This window comes from Paroedura picta, chromosome 2, assembly GCF_049243985.1.
Source record: "Paroedura picta isolate Pp20150507F chromosome 2, Ppicta_v3.0, whole genome shotgun sequence".
Taxonomy (NCBI): domain Eukaryota; kingdom Metazoa; phylum Chordata; class Lepidosauria; order Squamata; family Gekkonidae; genus Paroedura; species Paroedura picta.
In genome coordinates this window covers 84,930,857-84,952,527 of record NC_135370.1, presented here as the reverse complement: position 1 = coordinate 84,952,527, position 21,671 = coordinate 84,930,857, and the positions used below count along the sequence as shown (strand labels likewise).

Sequence of the window (21,671 nt, the reverse complement as noted above, 5' to 3'; positions counted from 1 at the left end):
CATTCAATATGTTCCCCCATATTATGAGATCACATGACTTTCACCATTTTCATAGTGCAAATAACACAGCAGAGAATCTGCTAGTATTCTGCAATATGGAAAACTAGGGGCAAAGCCCGTTGTCTCCAAGAATACAACGGGCGCTAGAGCTTGGCAGTGGGAAGAGGAAGGGGAGGAGTTGTCCAGCCTGTAAGGGCATGGGGTTGTCATGTGTGTTGTGTGGGAGGTTGTGGTGGCATGGTGGCAAATGAGGCCATGGGTGTGGAGATATGGGTGTCAAGAACCTGTGGTGTGGAATGTTCGTTGATTGTGGGACAGGACTGACCTTTGGGAATTGGAGGTGTTGGAGGTGTTGTACCATACCTTATTGCAACATGTACTGTGTATCTGAAAAAGTGAACAGTGACTCACAGAAGCTCACACCCTTGTTAGTCTTTGAAGTGCTACTGGATTCTTGTTCTTTTCTACTGTGTAAATAAATTAAGTAAAATCTATTCCTTAACAATCCTGCCCATTTTCCTTCAGTGTTTCTTATCTAATGAACATTGTTCTATTAACGGATAATAGCAGCAAGCAAATCTGGGGTCCCAGATGGAATCTCGGTCTGGGGCCTCACAGAGGCTCGAAACAGTGATTTCAACTGGTGACAAGGTGTGGGCAGAAAGGGTTAAACATACCATGCCTCCCCCCAGCAAGCTTTCCATGATCTTAAAGCAACCATGTGGGGCTGCTAATCATTTTTTTAAAATGCAGGACATCCTAATCACTGATCTCCAGAGTCAGGTCGCTCTCAGAAAAAGGCTCCCAGTGTGCAACACGGCAATTGACCTACTTTACAGGCTTGTCAGCAGCGCTGGTCTGAAGCAGCAGAACAAAGTCTTAGTCCAGCAGCACCTTTAAGACCAACAACATTTTATTCCAGGTATAATCCTTTCTGTGTATGCAGACTTCCTCAGAGGTGTGTTAGAGGATTGTTGTAAAAGAGCTCAAGAGGAAATATATATGCCAATTTAAGAAGACTAGCACTTAATTGTTATGGTTATCTCACTAGCTATATCCAGCCTGTACTGTTTGTTTGTTTCATCCAGCCTCCCAAACAGTTTGTACCCACAAGCCATACTCAGAACGTGTGTGTGCTGAAGTTCCCTTCATACACTTTAGTTTTCCCAGATCTTGGGATTCTAAAAAAAAGTCCTCAAAGTAGTCAATGCATCTGTGACAAAACAGCAGTTAGGTCTTAGGCCCTGAGAGGTTTGAGAAGGTGAATTTTACCCAAGATCCCACTTTCTCCGCTTTTTCAAAACCAGAAAGAAAACTGAGTGTACACAATCCTTCAAAAACCACCGAAACCCAACACCAGAATATAATACAGATTACAGACTACATGGAACTGAGCTGGTCCCAACCAAATCCTCATAAGAACTCCAGAGCAAATGCTGTGCACAGACCGAAAAAAGGAAAACTCATGATGGGGGAGGGGAAGGGAGTCCAGGAGGCAACCCTTTACCTGCCTTCAACTGATTCTTCTAGACTCTCTCCTCCACTAGCAAAAAGTCATTACAGTGAAAGGGATCACTGGCAGCTCTCATTGGTCAGCAAATGACCGTACTTGAGTGAACTAGTGACGCCAGCTATGCCTCAGAACTTGTTTGTGTTTTTTTTTCTTGGAACCTTTATGGGGGGGGGCTCACTCAGGTCTTGTTTGGCCTTGGTTGAAATCTCTCTGTGTGTACTAGTGTTTGCCATTAGTAAATATTCTCTCTCCCAACTAGAAGCAATAAAATGACATGTTGTCGAAGGTCACAGGAGTCTTCAGTGGGCTTGCTAGCTACAGAGCAGGACTGATGGGTGAACTAGAAACAAGGTAGGTAAATTTACCACTGCCCACTTGTCAGAAGGCAGTACAATAGCAAACGTCTAATAACACAGTTTCCATAAATCTATACTGTCCGTTTAATTTAAATAACACATTTACCATGCATAACCTTACAACAGTCCTTAGAGATATGGTGGGGGTCGTGGCTCAATGGCCATCTACATTGCACATAGAAGGCCGCAGGTTCAACCCCAGCATCTCTAGTTAAAAGGATTAGGTTGGCGTGAAAGACCCTCATGTGAGTCCCCAGAGAGCCACTCCCAGACAGGGTAGACAAGACTGCCCTTGATAGATCAGTGGGGTCTGACTCAGGATACAGCAGCTTCTAGGTTCCCTTAACATTAAGAATGACAAAGGATGACCCAAGACCACCAACAAAATCCATCACAGATACAGAATTTGAATTCTGCTCCAATTCCATCACTTTGTCCACTTGAACATACAAGTCTATTTCTCCTGCCCCCTCAAAAAGTGGGCTAAGATTCCCAGAAGAACCCAGTTACTAACCATGAAATATTTGTGTAAGAACACTTACTCCCCTGCTCTGAGTTACCCCAGCATAATTGCTCTATAGCAAAGCTAGATTTAAAGATAAGCTAAATAAACCTCTCATTGGAGCCTCAATATAAGAAAAGAGTTAGATTAATTTTATGTCCTTGCACCTGTGCTTTTGCATATGTGCAAAAATAAGGCATTCAACAACTCGTATGAGAAAAGTAATGAAATATTTGTATCGGTTGTCAAACGTTGAGGTGTGGAGCTAGGAGGGGGGAGGATGAGCTAACAGAGGGAGCTATGGGAGTCTCAATGGCAAATTACAATAACACATGTTAAGCATGAAAAACAAAATATGAACTGGTTTAGTGTAAATCAATGTGACATTCTAGACAGACAGACAGACAGATGATATAAAGAGAGGATGGAGATATTTCGAATGAGGGTGCTAAGAACTACAGGAAGTGGTCCCACTTCAAACAGCTGCAGAATCACTGGCTGTGGGCCTCCTCTCTAAAGGCCACAGCTAAGGCCCTTACCATGTCATAATCCAGCTCTGCTATTTAGCTTTCAAACAACTCCGAGCAAATGCTAACACAAGAATTATCTAAGCAGTGCTGATAAGGCAATGCAATTTGCGTTATCTCAGCACTATATTCCTAAGAGATGATGTAACTGCATGATAACAACCTGTGTCAACAAAGCAGATGGCCTTGTGCTGACAGGGAAGGATCCATCTGGTCAAAGATGTCATACCAATGCCCTGGAGGTTAGAAAGGGACATGGTGATTTTCACAAGCAGGACAGCAGACAAAGCTAAAAATAAATAAATATTAAAGCCCCTCACCTTAATGTTTTACTGCAGAAGCCCATGATAAGAATGTCTGTGAGGCTTGTTTTGTCAGAATAGACAAATCTCAAGCGGGATGCTAAAGAGGTTCTTAGTGCCGCTTAAGGCAGTCAAGCAGGTCAAGGAGAAATCATTGTAGGCAGTACTGTGGAGGAGAAGGGAGGTGTGATGGGGCCCTTCTCTGCACTGCAAGGTGGAGTTTGCCATCTCAGAGCCTACAGGACCCCACTGCTATTATTCTTCCCTTTAGTGCTGGGCAAAGCAAGTGAGAAGGACGTCCTTTCATTAATTCTTATCTAGCTAGTGCAATGTAATGGTGGACAGAAGAAGCTGTGAACCAGGAAGGTCAGATTGCTTATTCACACTCTCTTTCTTTCTGCCTCCCCAGGAATAATATGGGGACAAAAATACTATCTGGCTGTTATGAAAAGAATATTTGGTGCTCTTTTGAGTACTTAGATATGTATTATGAATGAGAGGACAGTTCCTTGCACTAGTCCTCAAGTTTCTGTGATGATTTACATCAATGAGACAGCCATTATGGGTCAAGCACCACAGACAAAGCTTTTGCTTGCTCAGCCATCATCTCAAACACTTGGGGGACCCCTCCCAGTTCTCACTGTCACATGGAACAAGTTGTAGCATTCAACATATGCATCAAAAGACACATCCAGCCAGATCAGTAGAACTCAGATTAGCACAGGGAAAATCAGTGTGATGTAGCAGTCACAGTGGGGTTCAGATGCCCACAGTCATGCGCCAGTGGCGTTCTCTCTTTCTCAGCCAAACCACCTGATGGGATTGTTGTCAGGACAGAGCAGAAATAGCGAGAGCCATGTTTGCTGCCCTGAGCTCATAGGAAGAAGGGTCTTCATTGATTATGGGATTCAGCATGCAACAAGAAGGACAACAATGGTATGTGGCACAAATGCATGTGCAAAGTAACCCCAAATCACCTTTTTCTGCCGGTAGAGGATTTTCTCAAATTCTTGCTCTTTGATCTGCAGCTCTTTTTGCAATAGGTTGCTCCTGCCATGCCTCATTGACTCCTGTATAGGGCAGACGAATAGGTTTCCATTTCTTCCTTTAATGTTCCACATAAAAATATGACCTGGCAATTGGGGGAGGGGGGTGGCTATAAGAGTCATCAAAGACGTGGCTCATTGATTTATCAGTAGAACTAAGTGCCCAACTCAGGAGCCTTGAAAGAAGAATTTACCTGGCAGAGCAGCCGTTCCCTTTCTGCTTTCATTTGTTGCTCCATTTCTTCATAGAGACACCTGATTTCTCTGTCATGGTCTGTCTCCCTCCTATAAACATAGATTAAGAGGGATGAGACATGGAAGGTAGGAGATTCTTCTAAGGAGAAATCAGGGAGAGGGAGAAAGTAATTTCCTCTCTCTTCCAAAGGCAAAACAAAGAGCAGCTGACACCAGTTGTGCATCAATAACTAAAGTAGACATGGAAGTCCTCCAGCACTAGGGGGCAACATTGAGGTTGTACAGCTTACACAGAAGGTGAGCTTTCTAATAGAAAAGTCTCCTTGCAACTATATTTCTCAAAAATGACTTTATAGAATGTTTCCCACAGCTATAAATCAGTAACACAGGTAAGAAGACTCTCTCTTTCAGATGTATAAAGCATTACAAAAAATTCACAATGAACATAAAGGGATAGGTTCTACCTACTATGCATTATTTTTAAAAGGAGAATTACACATGGATCCAAGTATGACTGTCCAGGGTAGAATGAGCCAAGGTGAATAACCTGAGCTCTATGCTTTGAAGAACTGCTTTGAAGAGTCAAAGGGAGAAGTGAAAGAGGAAGATATAGCACATCATATGTAAAATATAGGGCATTTCTGCACCCTTTAAATGTATTGAAATGCTTATCTTAAATAGTCATTATATTCCAGCCCCTCCATATGATATCGCTAACATGTAGTGTCTGGGCAGAATCCCAAAAAGGGGATTCACCAACCTATGTAGTGCAACTATGGAGAGCAACCAGCAAGCAACCAGCAGAGAGAAGTTATGGAGGCTAAAACATGCAAAAGGTGTGTCCACCTTGTCCCACTCCCCTCTCTCATGGATGGGAATGTCTTTTTTACAACGTCTGACATGCTGGAGCAATGATTAGGTGGACAAGCATGCAAGCAATGCCAGAAATACTTTTTCCCAATGTTGTAGCACAAAGCATGCCTTTCTAATTTCCCCCTCCCAAAATCAGGAATTAGATTAATTTTTTTAATTATTAAGACTCGTGATTCAATAAGGGGGAGCATTCAAACAATAGCAACGGAGAAGTATGCATTTAAAAAAATAGTGGGCATCATGGGACCTTTAAAACATGGAGAAAGGGGATTGGCTACCTGGCTTGATTGACAGGTGGAAGACAGTCGTATCTAAACCGCGTTGCTCTCTTCCACCATTTAAAGCAGGCGATGTGGAGGGTGAGAAATGCAAAAAGGCAGCAGAGAAGAGCGAGACATCAAAAAGCTGAGGAGGGGCCGGAAAGTAGGATTATATTTAGTGTTACGCCATTCGGCTGACATAATGCTATTTTTACAGATGTGTGGAAATGTTCATAGAGATATATATGCCTAATCACCTCCAAAATTTATTCCACCACAAGTAAACCTTCACTAGAAATAGAAGAAATTGGGCAAGGCTCTCCACCTGCTTTCTTCTCTGCTATCCTCTTCTTTTGGCCTCAAATAAAGGACCACATTAAGTTGAAGGGGGATGTCGACATAGGCCAATACATTCAGATTCCAGGTTAGCTTCTGGAAACACTCTATATTTCAAAACAAATTAATAAAGACAACTCTCCCCCCCCAAAAAAAAATTACTGACTTTTCCTCTACCCTCTTTCACCAAATCAAATATGTGTACCGTTTCAGGGCCAGCTCAATGGATTCCTTCTCATGGTGTACATCTTTAATGTAAGAAGAGATGCGGAATAGGAACTCTTCAAAACTGGTCAGGAGCTCTGGTTGTTCTTTCTGCAGTCGAGCCCAGAGTTCCTGAACATCACTCTGACTGGAGCACCGAGAAGTAAAGGTTCAGTATTAGCACAACATAGTTTTTTAATCCCACCCTTCTTCCAATACGGGTAGCAGCCAGAGCCATCTCCCTCCCTCCATTTTGCCCTCACTACAATCCTGTGATGTAAATTAAGTGGAGAAAGAGAAACTGGTCCAAGATAGTTGGTAATAAGCTCAGGTAAGTAATGAGTTTGGGTAAGAGACTTAGCCTGAGTCTCCTATGTTTGGCACTTTAACAACTATACCACTCCAGTTATCTGGTCAGGATTCAAAGAACTCAACTTAAAGACAATATGCTAGCTAATTCCTCTTGTTGCAATAGAGATCATAGGCTACAAGGCATCAGGTGACTAATCCAAGGACTCAAAACAAACTATTTGCATCTTAAAATTCTTCTGAATGAAGGAGAAGAAGAAGAGTTGGTTCTTATATGCCGCTTTTCTCTACCCGAAGGAAGCTCAAAGCAACTTACAGTCACCTTCTCATTCCTCTCCCCACAACTGACACCCTGTGAGGTGGGTGAGGCTGAGAGAGCCCTGATATCACTGTTGGTCAGAACAGTTTTATCAGTGCCGTGATGAGCCCAAGGTCACCCAGGTGGTTGCATGTGGGGAAGCGCAGAATCAAACCCGGCTCGCTCTCCGCAGGCCTACCCTTATCCTTGATCCGGAAACTACAACTGGTGCAGAACACCGTGGCCAGGATTCTCACTAAGACATCATGGAGATCTCATATCCGGTCGGTACTCCAAGTACTCGGCTGGCTCCCAGTTCAATTCCGGATTAAGTTAAAGGTTTTGGTAGTCACCTTTAAGGCCATATGCAGTCTGGGCCCAGTGAATCTGAGAGACCGCCTCCCTGCCTATACCCCCAGAAGAGCTCTACGCCCTGCCACCTCCAACTAGCTACGGATCCCTGGCACTAAAGAGGCACGTCGGACCTCAACAAGGGCCAGGGCCTTTTCAGTCCTGGCCCCCACTTGGTGGAATGAGCTCCCTGAAGAGATCAAGGCCCTGCCGGAACTTCCACAATTCCACAGGGCCTGCAAAAAGGAGCTCTTCCACCAGGCATTTGGTGGGGCCGACTGACCCATAACATCTTCAGGTCCTCCCCCCCAGACTGAGAGATCAAACCTACTGAGGGAGTGTCAAAGTTGTTGTTGAAGTGCTGTCCTAGTTGTTCTAGTTGGTGTGTTGTTGTTATTGTTGTACTGTTATATTGATTTTGATAGTGTTCTATGTAAATGTTTCAAAATGTTTTATGTAAATCGCCCAGAGCCGCAGGGAAGGGTGGTATAAAAATATAAACAAATAAACAAACAAACAATAAAAAGTCCGCACTCCTAACCACTACACCAAACTGGCTCTCAGTTTGTTGGGCACCAATGGGCACACTATGAAGGAAAATGTTCAGCCCACCCCACAATCCATTTGAACCTCTTCACTTTCCTAACCCAAGTCTTCCAACACTGTTGCTTTATAGCACTAATTGGCCTATGTGAACTAAAATATAGATTTGAATGAAATGATATAAAGCGATGGCTAGTGGTGTTGTAGTCTAGGCCCATCACTCTAAGGGGAAGTTTGCCTTTAAACACCCTTTCTTAAGCCTGCCTACACCCCGCTATGTCTTGGCCATAATCTCTCTGGTTTGGAAATGTACCAAAAGGGGTTAGTTTCAGCCCAAGAGACTGGAAACCAATATTTGCACACAAGCAGTCATACAAAAAGATATGCTCCAGCCAGACTCCATTTTGTCTAGCAGGTCACCTTGCAGCCAACCTCGGAGGGTTGCTAAATGCTAATTTTTCTGTTTCCCAACAGAGCAAAAATATATTATCTGCAAGACTGTGGATTGTCCCAGACGGTCCTTTGAATTCCATTTTTGTCCTTCCTGCTACACCAAACATCCTCCTGCCTAAAGTGCTCTCTGAGCCTCCCCCAGGAATGCCAAGCACCCATCTGCAATTAAGCACCTGATCCACTGGAATAGCACATTTTGTCTTTGCCTGGGAAACCCTTCCTCAGGGTGACCAGGATTCTGACCAGGAAATGTCACAACAGCAAGACATCTCCAGTGACGTCATGCTATCAGAACACCTGGACAGATATCACTCTTTCTGAATTTCTTTAATATGACTCAATTAATCCAATCAATATATTGATACAGGGTCACCATGCCCAAAGCTAGTCTGAAGATAGAAATCTGGCTATAAATAGGGAATAGAGACTAATCATCCCTGTTCTCATATTTGGCTTTCCATACACAAAACCCATACAGTGCTTCTACAGCACTGGACTCCATGTCTGATGGTAATTATAACATAATTTATATATATTTATAATGGTAATTATAAAGAGCCAAATCTTGATCTCCTGTCACAAACGCTAACCTCTTTTGTTTCTTCTGTATATATGAATTAGCTTAAATTTGTGTGTTCGTATGTTAGGGAATTATTTTGTTTTTAATAAAAAATCTTTTCTAATTTCTATTTCTAAAAACTGCCTCTAAGATTTTTGACTAGATACAAAGGTGGAGAATCCTGCTCATTGCCCCTTTTGCAAAGCATCTCCTAAAATTGTTAATTCCTCATCATAAATTCAGGAGTCTAGTCTATTTCAGGTAACAGCAACACTCTAGAGCAGGGGTCCTCAACCTGGTGCCTGTGGGCATCATGGCACCCACCAACATCTTTTCTGGTGTTCACCAAGTATTTTTAGAGAATGGGCAGGGTTTCTAATAAGCCCTGCAGGTTTCTTTACAAAAAACCGTCACTACAGCACAAGAGTCTTCATTTTGTGACTAAAAGTAATTTGTGAGTGTGCAAGAAAATATTTTCAAAAAGCATCTTGTGGAACAAAGCTTCTTCCTGAAATGCTGAGGAGTTACTATGAGAGTTATGCATAACCTCACTCCCTGACATTTTGTTCTAGAGAATGCAACACATAAATGTTAACAAAAAGACTATGACCCAAAATGTCAAAGCAATGACAGATTGTACTCAGGCTGAGAGAGAGAGAGAGAGAGAGAGAGAGAGAGAGATGACTTACTCTTCAAACACCTGGGATGCTTCCAGCTGCTCTATCATGGAACAAAACCGCTTCTCCTCTTCATCCGCTTGGTCCAAGTCATCAGACCAGCCTGACTCAAAGGTCTCCTCATGTCTAAGGCTTCTAGAGCTCTGGTACTGCTCAATTCCTATGAACTTCCCTATAGGGCAAAGGAAACAAAGATGGGGGCATCAACTTCTGGAGCAAAGACAGGCTGCAAATGGCTGTTCCAGCCCCCTTTTGTGATTAATTTCTAAGAAGAGATGCTGTCTGGGAGTCTGACCCAGCTATGCTCTCTCATCCCAGAGACATGGAGGTAGGCTATGAGTATTCTATGGATAGGAGAGAACTCTTCACCTGTGCTTGAAGATATTCCCTCACTAACATTACTTCCAAAGTTTCAGGGCTACATCACAGTATTCAAAATAGATTCTGAGGTTCTCTCCTGGCTCCCATTAGGCCTTGGATAAGTAAAAAAAACTGAATGAACTTGTCTCCTGTTTCAACACTTACAGTTGTCATGGTTAGGCAGACAGCAAAACATACTATTTACTATGCAAGAGGGGAAGTATAATATGACATTTGAAACCATGCTTAACTTTCTGTTTGCAACTCAGAAAAAGTAGGAGTTTAGTGGATTTCTTCAGGGGTATAGCCATCTCCAAATGTTTGGCAATATCAAACAATCATCACTGGTCAAACAGCTTTTCAGTCCAACTTTGTTGGTCTTAAAGGTGCCACTGGATTCTAAATTTATTCTGCTGCTTCAGACCAGCACAGCTTCTCACTTGGATCAATATCCAATTGTAAGTATCTTGGCCTTTCACACTGTAGTCTACTTGATAGTAGTTTGAAGATGACTCATGCAAAAACAGATGAAGCAATAGCTCTATCACTAGTCTTCTTACCCAGCTTGTTATTCAGAGTTCAGAAAAAAAACAATAGAAAGATCTTTCAAATCTTCATTTGCCCCTCTCTTCTTATTACTTTTGGTTTGGTTTGGTTTGGTTGAGACCAGGCATAACCAACAACATCTGAAGGGCCCCTGCTCCCTCCCTTCCAGAACTCCATCAGTGCATTCTGGACCTGTTTGCACGATTGCAGTTTGCATTGTTTGCACTGTTACAATGATCAGTATCAATGTTACGGTTATTTATATGTTATGGAATGGATTGTTTCATGGATTGTTTATACGTTTTATATAAACTACCCTGAGCCCCCAGGGAGGGCAGTATATAAATATAATAAATAAAATTATGTTGGCTAACAAATATTTGAGATTAAAACAGGCCATGTTAGCTCTATATATTAATATCTGCATCATACACATTTCAATGCAATTCTTACCAGAGTTACTCCATTCTAAGCATATTGAAATCAACTGGCTTAGACTACTAGAGTAACTGCATAGGATTAGAATTGCACAGAAGATCTCATGCCTTTATCTAAAGAATCCAGGGAATTATAGTTCGTGACTCCTCAAAATTCAGTTTCAGATCCCTAACGACCCTTCTCCCTGGTTTATAGTTCCATGATTCCCTTGGGGGATAATTTACTTAAACCAGATTAAATCTGTACTAAAGAAGTGTTTACAAATCGTAAGGGTTCAAAAGTGGTGCCCAGGCTGTTGTGCTGTTTTAGCAATCTACTGTTTTAGCAATCCAAATACTAGTTCACACATTGAGACTGCCAGCCATAGCTTCATGCGAGGCTTTTTATCCCGTGGTGAGCCTACTGCCTGCAGTGGCTCACATGCCAAAAGGTCATCAAAGCCACTGAAACTCCCTTTCTTTTGGAGGTTTGTGTTAATAGGCTGAAGCTCTCCCAGACTTTGTGATAAACCATTACAAATGACTATGCTATGCAGCTTCCATTTTGAATCTGCTTTTAAGTTGAGCCATATTGAATTTAGTACTAGGTGGTAACAATGGTAGTATTTAATGGGGGCACATTGGGCCCAGTCAAGTCAGCACCCAGTGATCCCTGCTGCAGCAAGTGGAGGACAGCTGGGCAGCACACATGCCGGCCACGAGCAGCCTGACTCCAGTGACATAGTCCTGAGGCTGAGTGCAGCGGCTGCCCACACAATGGCCTCAGTCCCCCATTCCACCTTCCCAATGTTAGGACAAGTTGAGGGCCAGCCCCTCTGCTGCTGCTCCTCAAGGGGCTGGTTCATGGGGGCTGGTTTGTGGATGGACATTTCTCTGCAGAGACCTCAGCCCCAGCTCCCATGTTACTAAGCTCCCCACCCACTGGCTCTAGGCACAAAATGAGGTAGGTACAAGTCTGTGTGATGATCGCCTGCTACCAGCTGCCTCTTTAATGTAAAGCATTATTGCCCTAGTGGATGCAGCATATGGCCTTGAAAATCAAGGAGGACCCCATTCAGTATCCTGCACAAGAGGACTAAGCTCTCTCTACTTTGTTCCCAGATACGTCACTGATTTGGTCTCTTGAGAACTAGTCTTCTTGACAGTTTGCCACACAGGCCAGCCATTGTTCAACTCCGTCATTCACAGTTCCCATGCGTGCTGCTTTGGTCAAGCCCCTGCATTGTCTGTCTAGCATCAGAATGCCACTGTTTGTACTGGACATACTATAACCCCACTGTGTTCCAGTAAAAACAAGATCACGTCATTACCTTCTTGCCCAGCTCCCTCTCCTGATCTCTTAGATCAGCCCTCTTCACGTCAGATGCCTGGAACTGTTGACTTTAGAGTGTTTTCCTAAGAAAAGAGGACTTGGCTAGCCCTAATCAGCAGCAGGCCACAGGAATGCCGGCAGAGCTTCTGCCCTCCTTCCAGGAAGCTCCTGCTCAGCACAACAGCCTGGGATATACTTTGCCACAGGTGCACCTCTGTAGGGCAGAGTCTGCTGTAGAATGCCTTTGCAGGAGAAGAAACTTTAACAAAAAAAACTGGAAGTGTGAAAAGCAGCCTTTTCCACCACTGGAGGCACCGGGGAAAGCTTCCTTGTTTACAGAGAGACAGCTTAACACAAGACCATTCCATCTCTGCAACAGTGTGTGTGTGTGTGTATTTATATATTCTACAATCATAAGCTACAAGCATGACATTCAGTATTGTGCACAGAATGCACCAGAATGAATGCAGGATTTTGTAAAGATAAGCTTGGGGTGGCGGTAGGGGGGGGATTATCCTGCATTGAGTAGGGGGTTGGACTAGATTAGCCCCAAGCTTCTATGACTACTGAAGGTGGCCAAAACTCTTACATTACCACAAGACCTCTCATTGTCGATTCCTGAGTGCCTCCCCACTTCACTGTGTAATGTTTGCTGCTATTGGTCTGAGCAAGGCCATGTCCTGGTGACCACTGGACCCCACCCACATGCTAAATTGTAGCAGCTGTCATTGTATCAGATGTTCTCCATCTCCCTCATTCCTCTTACCTAGTCCCATACTGAATTCAACTGGTGTGAGATACCCATTATTGTCTTGCTCTAGGCTGTCAAAAACAGCCTCCAGCTGTTCAGTAGTCAGGGGCAGTTCACTTTGCAGCCTCTGTGGAAGAAAAAAAAATCCAGGATGTTGAAACATAAATCAGAACAAGGAGGGAGGAAACCTCTATCCCGTTTCCTACTGTCAACTGACCAGATTCTCATACAGCAAATTGTACCTTTTGAAAACTCAATGGTCCTCAACTACACAAGCCCAGGCTAGACAGCCTGAGAAAGGAAGAAGCCTCTTCCAGATCAGTGTCCAAAGGGGAGAGAGGCCTACCCTGAGGAAGATGCCTTACAGCCAAGAAATCCTGCTCTTTTCCCAGACTTCAGAACAAACATCAGGTGGTAGCAGCAAAAAGCTAGAAAGCAACAACATAATCCATCACCTGATGAGGATGCAAAAAGCCTGTCTTGAGCCATGTCCCTCAGTACAATTGTGCTGAAGACAATCTGTTCATGATCATCAATCCTTTGTGCCAAATGATTTTGTTAAATTTAACAGAAATATATGTGGGTGGGTGGCATGTGTGGGGGTGTGGCTGCACACACAGTCGCACACAAAATATGGCACTGCAGAATTCATTCTCTAACAACTCGCCAGTTAGGCCAGCTCTTGTTTAACAAATAAGTTATTCTTGCTATTTATTTTGCACACTATAGAATGTTAACCACTTCTCTGCCCCTTAGTATTCTAATATGGCTGTACCATATAGTGGTGTCTTTGGGGACCCCTTCACACTGCCCAGATTGAACTAGAGCACAGTATGAAAGCAAACTGCATGATTCATCTGAGTTTAAGAAAAGCTGGTTTTGTCATGCCTCACTTTTCACTACCCAAAAGGATCCCAAAGTGGCTTACAGTCACCTTTCTCTTCCTCTCCCCACAGCAGACACCCTGTGACGTAAGGCTGAGAGGGCTCTGCAAGAGCTATGACTAGCCCAAGGTCACCAAGCTGGCTGCATGTGGAGGAGGGAGCAATCAAACCCAGTTCCTCCAGATCAGAGTCAATCATTCTTTAACCACTATACCACGTTGGCTCACTAAATGATCAATTTTTTCTCCCTAGTCTGTTTAGCAGCAGTAACTCAGAAGAAAAACATGACAAAAGCTATATAATACTGATGTCAAGTTTAGTTAAAATATTTGGGAGCTCCCCAAGTCATATGTCAGCAAAAGTGTATAGCAAGTGCATGAACTGTTAAAACAGTACAGACTTCCAAGGTAGGGATGCCAATCCCAAGATGGGTCAAGGAGGATCCCCTGGAATTATAATCATCTCCAGACTACAGAGATCAGTCCCCCTGGAGAAGATGGCTGCTTTGGAAGGTGGATTCCATGGCATTATAATCTACTGAGGTCCCTCCCTGCCCCAAATCCCACCTACTCCCAGCTCCACCCCCGAAGTCTCCAGGTATTTCCCAACCTAGAACTGGCAACCCTAGTCCAAGATGTGGTTTTTCTCTTTCAGGATGTTGATAAAATTCACCTCTAAAACAATAAAAGGCAACTGAGATCTGCTTATGGCAGAACAGAGTACACGGAGTTCCAGTGGTGCACGAGTTAGGAGGCACAGTCACCTCCTCTACTTACCTGCATGTCAAACTTGGTTATAAAGCCCTTCTCTTCTTTGTCACAGAGCCGGAAAAGCTCTCTGGCTTTCTCCAACATGCTTGCCTGCATTTTTTCCACATTGTCCAAGCATAGAGAGGCAGAGACATGGGAGGCTGCAACAACCTCTTCCTCATCCTTCTGAAGCCAATTCTGAGGAAGTTCTTCGACAGGCCTTTCCATCACCCCACAGCTCTTTCCTTGCTGAAAAGCAAAAAGAGTTATTTATTTTGAAACATTTTTATACCACTTTTCCTTAAACAGTTTATAGATAGCTATGAAACATCCAAAGTACAAAACAACCCCTCTGATTTCAGTACAATTTAATTTATTGACTTCCTTCACACAATAAATTAAAATCTATCATTATACTCCTTAGTAACAGAAATTCTGAAACAAGGTACTGGAGGTGTCTTTTTTCTCTTACTAAAGGATAACTTAAGGGAAGGAAAGGCATTCCCATTTTCAAAAAAGGATTAAATATACAGTTCCTTCACAGAACCCTCTGTCCCAAAGACAGCATTCTTCAAAGAATGGGGTGAGGGCCACTGACTTTGGCACACAGTGGCCTGCCCCATTCCCTCCACTCCCTGTTTGCTTTGTTCTCAGCTGGCAGCTACTGGTTGCCAAGGGAAGAACAATAAGGACAAGATCCTGGCAGAATCAATTTAGGAGAAGACTGAACAGGAACAGGAAGGAATAAAACCATTGCTAAAACAGACATGGTGAAAGTCAAAGACCAGTGGTTCATGTAGTCCTGTCTCACAGTGGCCAACCAGTTCCTCTGGACAGCCAACCACAGGGCATAGAGGCCGAGGCCTTCCCCTGATGTTGCCTCCTGGCTCTGGGATTCAGAGGCTTAGTGCCTCTGAATGTGGCTAGTAGCCACTGATAAACTTATCCTCCATTAAAGTACCTAACTGACTTGTAATTTCCTGATTCCCCTCTGGATCCCTTTTCACATAAGACAATATTTTACAGTTAAGGCACTGCTTCTTCAGTTCCTAAGACTGCCCTACCTCCTTGAACAAGCTGTTGGAAGCCATGATTTACTTCCATAGAGCATATCCACGCTACAGCCTTAAACTGTGAATAATTCCCTTTCCCAAATAACCTGGGAAGAGAAACTCTACAAACAGAGCTTGAGATCTTTAACCAAGAATTCTCAGCAGAATGGGTTACAGATATTTGTAATCCACAGGGAGGCTTTTGTTACAGCTGCCCATTTTGTGGATCCTTTCCTCTCCATAACCCTACTGTGTCTCCACTAGAGGGAGCAGAGCATGGCTGTTCATGCTCTCCTTGGTTCCGGCAGAGCCAATGAAAGCCTGACAACATTGCTTCACTCCCTCCAGTGTCCCAACTCTCAAGAAATTGGATAACATCTCACCATGCTGCAGGGGCCTCTAGAGCAATCTCCCATTTCCTGGAGTCTCTTTCTGCAGCGTTCCTTCCTCCAAGAAATGGGAGACCACCCATGAGCTTCCCAGAAAGCAGGAAAAGCCTCTGAGGTAATCTCCCAATATTTAATGGAAAGGGTGCTTGGAGGCAGGACTGGAGCATGGCTTTGGTTCCTCCAATACTGCCAGGTATGTCTCCTATGAGGAGATGGGGCAAGTGTTAGCGGCAGAACTTGCTGAGCCTTGGCAAGTGCTGAACCATGCTCACCCTCAGTACTGATCCAGATACTCAAAACCTGCAAACTACAGTTGGGGGTGATAATAAACAACTGGACCACGAGAGTGAAGCTAGTATGAAACCTTCATATAGCCATAATTAAACATGTTTGTAGCACAGTTAGCCTGTCACAATGTCTGTGCAAGTATAATTTTCTTTCTCACAGACAGGCTTGATCCTCCTCGATGTAAGTGGAAATTAATATGACATCATTGATAGGGGTCAAGTAGTATCATTTTCTGCTCACAACAGAGTATATATTCAAGCATTTCCTCAGGACACAGTCCTTTCCTCAGGAAAGACCTGGATTCTAATTCCCACTCAACATAAAACTTACTGTGTGACTGTGGGGCAATTACTCTTTCTCAGCCTATTCCTCCTCACAGGGTTGTTGTGAAGCTAAAATGGAGAGAAGAAGGAAAGGTGAGGTAAAAATGCACTAAATACAAACAATTTATGTGGCAGTAATTTCTGGATATGTTGGCAAATGAAGTATACTCTCATCTTAGAGCATTATAGGCATAGAACTACTTACAAAAAACCCTCAACAGTAAACAAAGAGTTAGGCATTCAGCACTGTCCCTAACAGTTACTAAACAATTATTTAAAGTAAAGATTTTCTTAATTCAAGCAGTCTAGACTAACGGTTTACAAAATGAAACCTTAGCGAAAATTCCAAGAACATTCATTCATCTGCTGTTTGCCAAGGGGGGAGACTTAGGGTGGGAATAATAATTCAAGCGGGAAGGAAAATAATCAGGCTGGAATCATTATATACACAGAGAAAAAAGAGGGGGGAAAGTGAGAGAAAGAAGGGGGAGGGATAAAGACTTGGGCAGGAACAATAATCCAACCTGGAGGGGAAATTAGGCGGGAATCATTGTGGACACAGGAAAAAAAAGGGAGGGAAGGAGGGAAAATAATAAAAAGGAGGGGAGAGGGAGGGATAGAGGAAAGGAGGGAGGGATAGAGGGAAGGGGGGATGGATAGGCAATCTGCCAATCCACAAACCCTTGATATATCAACCCACAACAATGCCCCCACTCAATTCATCCACCTACAAACTCCCAATTGATTGCCCCCTTATCCATCTTGATCTGACCCCTAATTAATTCAGCCACCACCCAATGACACCCCTAATTAATTTAACCACATACCCAACCAATTCCAAACTGATTACTCCCCATCCAACCTGTCCCAACCCCTAATTAATTAATCCATCTACCCAACCAAATCCAAATTGATTACTTCCTTACCCAATGTGACCTGACCCCATTGATTGTTCTTTACCCAACCAAGCTGATCCTACTCAACCAATCCAACCCCCACCCACCCCCCAACAGAAGTGACTGTTCCTGCCCCAATCAGCTCCCCCCAATCAATTCAATCCCACATGGATACCCATGGATACAAGATCCCACTCCCAACACACAACATGAACCAACTCTCGCACATTACACACCTGGACTGGGCAATCCCGAGATGCCATAGCTGGCAATCAGGGCCACCCCTCCAGAACCAAACATCACAGAGGAAATCACAACCTACGTGCACCAACAACTGGCATGGGAAGCCCTGAGATGCCTTGAAAGGCGATAGGGTAGAGAGGTTTTGAGCAAGGGCAGGAAAACAGATTGAGGCTTCACTTTATTTGAGAAAAAGATTGGCATCTTTTAAAAAGATGAAACTATTAGCAGAAAGAAAGAATCTGGTGACTTCGTTCTGGCACTTGGGAGTTGGAAAAGGAAAAATAAGGGAAAGCAAGGCACAATCTATGTCTATGTACATCCTCCAAACTGGAATATACCACTCCACTAGCCTTAGTATTCTATTAGAGCAGGGGTCCCCAACCTTTTTATCACCAGGGACCGGTCAACGCTTGACAATTTTACTGAGGCCCTGGGGGGGGGAGTCTTATGCTGAGGGACGTAGCCTGAGCCCCTGCTCCACTTGCTTTCCCGCTGGCGCCCCTGACTTCCCGCTGTCCCCTGGGGGGTGCTGCCAGCAGCAACTGCACAGTGCCACACCGAGGGGGAACCCCAGCCATGGCGGCCACTGCAGAGCACCAAAGGTGAGCTGGCAGCAGAGTGGCAAGGCAGCCCCTGAGGCAGCAGCCAGGGAGGAGGATGAGGAGGAGCTGCGGCCTGGTACCGACTGATCTATGGACTGGTACCAGTCTCCGGACCGGGGGTTGGGGACCACAGTATTAGAGTATTCCATCAGAATGCAAACACTGGTAAGGACATTGTCTTTGCAATTGCTAACAAAATAAATATTTCACCAAACTGCTATATCTGATCTCAGGACCTCAACATTGTCTCTGAACGAGGAATGCAGGTGGTTTATTTAATTACAAGCATTATCTACATTAGAAAAGAGTTAGTCGAAATGGCAAGGAAGTCAGCATACTCCTGGATCATTTTATAAAAGATAATGACCAATTTGAATCCATGTATTGCTCACCACCTAAAGAAACATCCTATCTTGTTTGTCTAACTGCTGCTTCAGACAGGATACAAATCAAATGGCAGTAGCACTTGGCAGCTTGAAAAGTCACAGGAAAAGGAAAAAAAGATGATGATTCATCATAACCTTTGAAAAAATGTATTCAATAGTTTCAGAATGTAGCTTCCCCTGCCCATTAACACAACCTGCTTCCTTATCAGAAAACTTATTAAAATGCCTACAAATATTTAACTTCTTGAAGAGGAAAGATGCCAGAGCTCACTGCCATCTGGAAACAGAACCCGTGAAGCTTTCCTGACAGACAACCCATCAGTAGTTACTCAACAGTTGGAAAAATGAGCTCTGAACCTACTCAAGACATTTTCATTTTTGTACATGTTCTGATGTTCAGACTTGGCACTGGAAACAGATGGTCAGGCTGAGGGCTTTTGAGACCTGGCATACACGTAGCCTGAATTACAAAAGTAACTCCCCCATGTTGAAGTATTTTAAATCCATTACTTTAGTCATCTTTTATCTTATCTTTATCTTAATAATCATTACTAACTAATCCTTACAACCATTCCCTTTAATGTGGGCCGACATTCTTACCTATGTATTATAAAAAGTAACTATTATAGGCAGAGCTCAAGGCTATTTGAGGAGTACATGGATGAAGTAAGATTTGAACCAGGTACTTCCTGCCTCACAGCTCATCTATTACTACAGACCAGTGAGTCTGACCTCTGTTGTGGGGAAGATAATGGAGCAGATATTAAAGGGAGCGATCTGCAAACATCTGGAGGACAATTTGGTGATCCAAGGAAGTCAGCATGGATTTGTCTCCAACAGGTCCTGCCAGACCAACCTAGTTTCCTTTTTTGACCAAGTAACAGGTTTGCTGGATCGGGGAAATTTGGTTGATGTCATTTACTTGGATTTTAGTAAAGCTTTTGACAAGGTTCCCCATGATGTTCTGATGGATAAGTTGAAGGACTGCAATCTGGATTTTCAGATCGTTAGGTGGATAGGGAATTGGTTAGAGAACCGCACTCAAAGAGTTGTTGTCAATGGTGTTTCATCAGACTGGAGAGAGGTGAGTAGCGGGGTACCTCAGGGTTCGGTGCTCGGCCCGGTACTTTTTAACATATTTATTAATGATCTAGATGAGGGGGTGGAGGGACTACTCATCAAGTTTGCAGATGACACCAAATTGGGAGGACTGGCAAATACTCCGGAAGATAGAGACAGAGTTCAACAAGATCTGAACACAATGGAAAAATGGGCAAATGAGAACAAGATGCAATTTAATAAAGATAAGTGTAAAGTTCTGCATCTGGGTCAGAAAAATGAAAAGCATGCCTACTGGATGGGGGATACGCTTCTAGGTAGCACTGTGTGTGAACGAGACCTTGGGGTACTTGTGGATTGTAAACTAAACATGAGCAGGCAGTGTGATGCAGCGGTAAAAAAGGCAAATGCCATTTTGGGCTGTATCAACAGAGGCATCACATCAAAATCACAAGATGTCATAGTCCCATTGTATACGGCACTGGTCAGACCACACCTGGAGCACTGTGTGCAGTTCTGGAGGCCTCACTTCAAGAAGGACATCGATAAAATTGAAAGGGTACAGAGGAGAGCGACGAAGATGATCTGGGGCCAAGGGACCAAGCCCTATGAAGATAGGTTGAGGGACTTGGGAATGTTCAGCCTGGAGAAAAGGAGGTTGAGAGGGGACATGATAGCCCTCTTTAAGTATTTGAAAGGTTGTCACTTGGAGGAGGGCAGGATGCTGTTTCTGCTGGCTGCAGAGGAAAGGACACGCAGTAATGGGTTTAAACTTCAAGTACAACGATATAGGCTAGATATCAGGAAAAAGTTTTTCACAGTCAGAGTAGTTCAGCAGTGGAATAGGCTGCCTAAGGAGGTGGTGAGCTCCCCCTCACTGGCAGTCTTCAAGCAAAGGTTGGATATACACTTTTCTTGGATGCTTTAGGATGCTTAGGGCTAATCCTGCGTTGAGCAGGGGGTTGGACTAGATGGCCTGTATGGCCCCTTCCAACTCTATGATTCTATGATTCTATGATTCTATGATTCTATGATTCTACTCTACTACACTGGCCTTCAGCCTATAGTGTCAGCTAAAAACAGACATTTAAGCCCAGGTGGAAGAAGAACCAGGACTCGGGGAGGCAGGCAATGGCAAATGGCAAACCATTTCTAAACACCTCTTGCCTGGCTGCCAGACAATCCTAGGATCTCCTGGACATACTACACACATGTTATATGATAAGTAATAATAACTCTTCCACATATCAGTGCATAGTAAGAGAAAAGGGCAGCATGTGTGGCACGGCCTCTACTGGGTCCATTCATCCAGTAATGTTCCTTTTGGAGAGGAAGTATACTTTGTACCAGCCATCTTTTATCAGCATGAATAATCAGTTAGCTTAGAGTTTTCCTGCCTAAAGGCCCAGTAAACTATCTACATATGAAGCCAGAGAAAATAAGGAGGATTAAAATTCAAGACAAATCCATATTTCAAAGTCCTTTCAGAAAACGAGAGGAAGATAGTCACTTCAGTAGCTCCCCCCCCCTTTGTATGTGTAACTGGCAGAGAGAGAGAGAAGGTAGAGATCACAGCCTAAAGAACCTTTCACTTGCTTTTCATAACCTTCCAGAAGGATGGATTTAAAAGGTCAACAACAATTTGTTGAAATTAAAAGCAGAAGGGAGGGTTCCTAAACAATAGTGCTTCTCACCTTGTACTCGCTGTTCTATCAGCTTCATCCGTTCTGGAAAGATTAACCTTTCAACACATTCAAGAACAAAACAGTGTACAGGTAAGACCTGCTTACCTTCCATCCTGACTCAGAGAATTAACCCCCTTTTTCACTTATGGGGAATTTAATCCTCTAGCACATGCAGAGGATCATGTCTTGAATATTCAGGCAAATCTGCCACTTTTCAGCTGTAGCTCTGCTATGACAATAGTGACTGCAAAACAGATTGCTCTTTGGTCAAAGAAAAAACTGTGCATGAAACTCAAAAGGGTTAATATTCAAGCAAAAAACTGGTGCACCCCAGTTTCTAAAGTGATTAATTTTCTTAGGCAAAACTTGTTTGCGTTCCCAAATCACAGATGTTGCACACTATCC

At 43.6% G+C, this 21,671-nt stretch overlaps 1 protein-coding gene across 1 annotated transcript in view; it reads right to left on the bottom strand.

Moving 5' to 3' along the window:
• The window catches only part of CRACR2B (calcium release activated channel regulator 2B), a 57,556-nt gene that overhangs the window by 25,120 nt on the left and 10,765 nt on the right, over positions 1–21,671 (bottom strand). Inside the window, exons 3-9 of the mRNA XM_077319077.1 lie at positions 16,403–16,464; positions 14,371–14,592; positions 12,726–12,837; positions 9,317–9,476; positions 6,116–6,262; positions 4,441–4,531; positions 4,178–4,270 (exon numbers count right to left, since the gene is read on the bottom strand). Coding sequence (XP_077175192.1) covers positions 4,178–4,270; positions 4,441–4,531; positions 6,116–6,262; positions 9,317–9,476; positions 12,726–12,837; positions 14,371–14,571 — 804 coding nt within the window. The 5' untranslated portion in view covers positions 14,572–14,592; positions 16,403–16,464. The remainder of the gene's footprint in view (positions 1–4,177; positions 4,271–4,440; positions 4,532–6,115; positions 6,263–9,316; positions 9,477–12,725; positions 12,838–14,370; positions 14,593–16,402; positions 16,465–21,671) is intronic.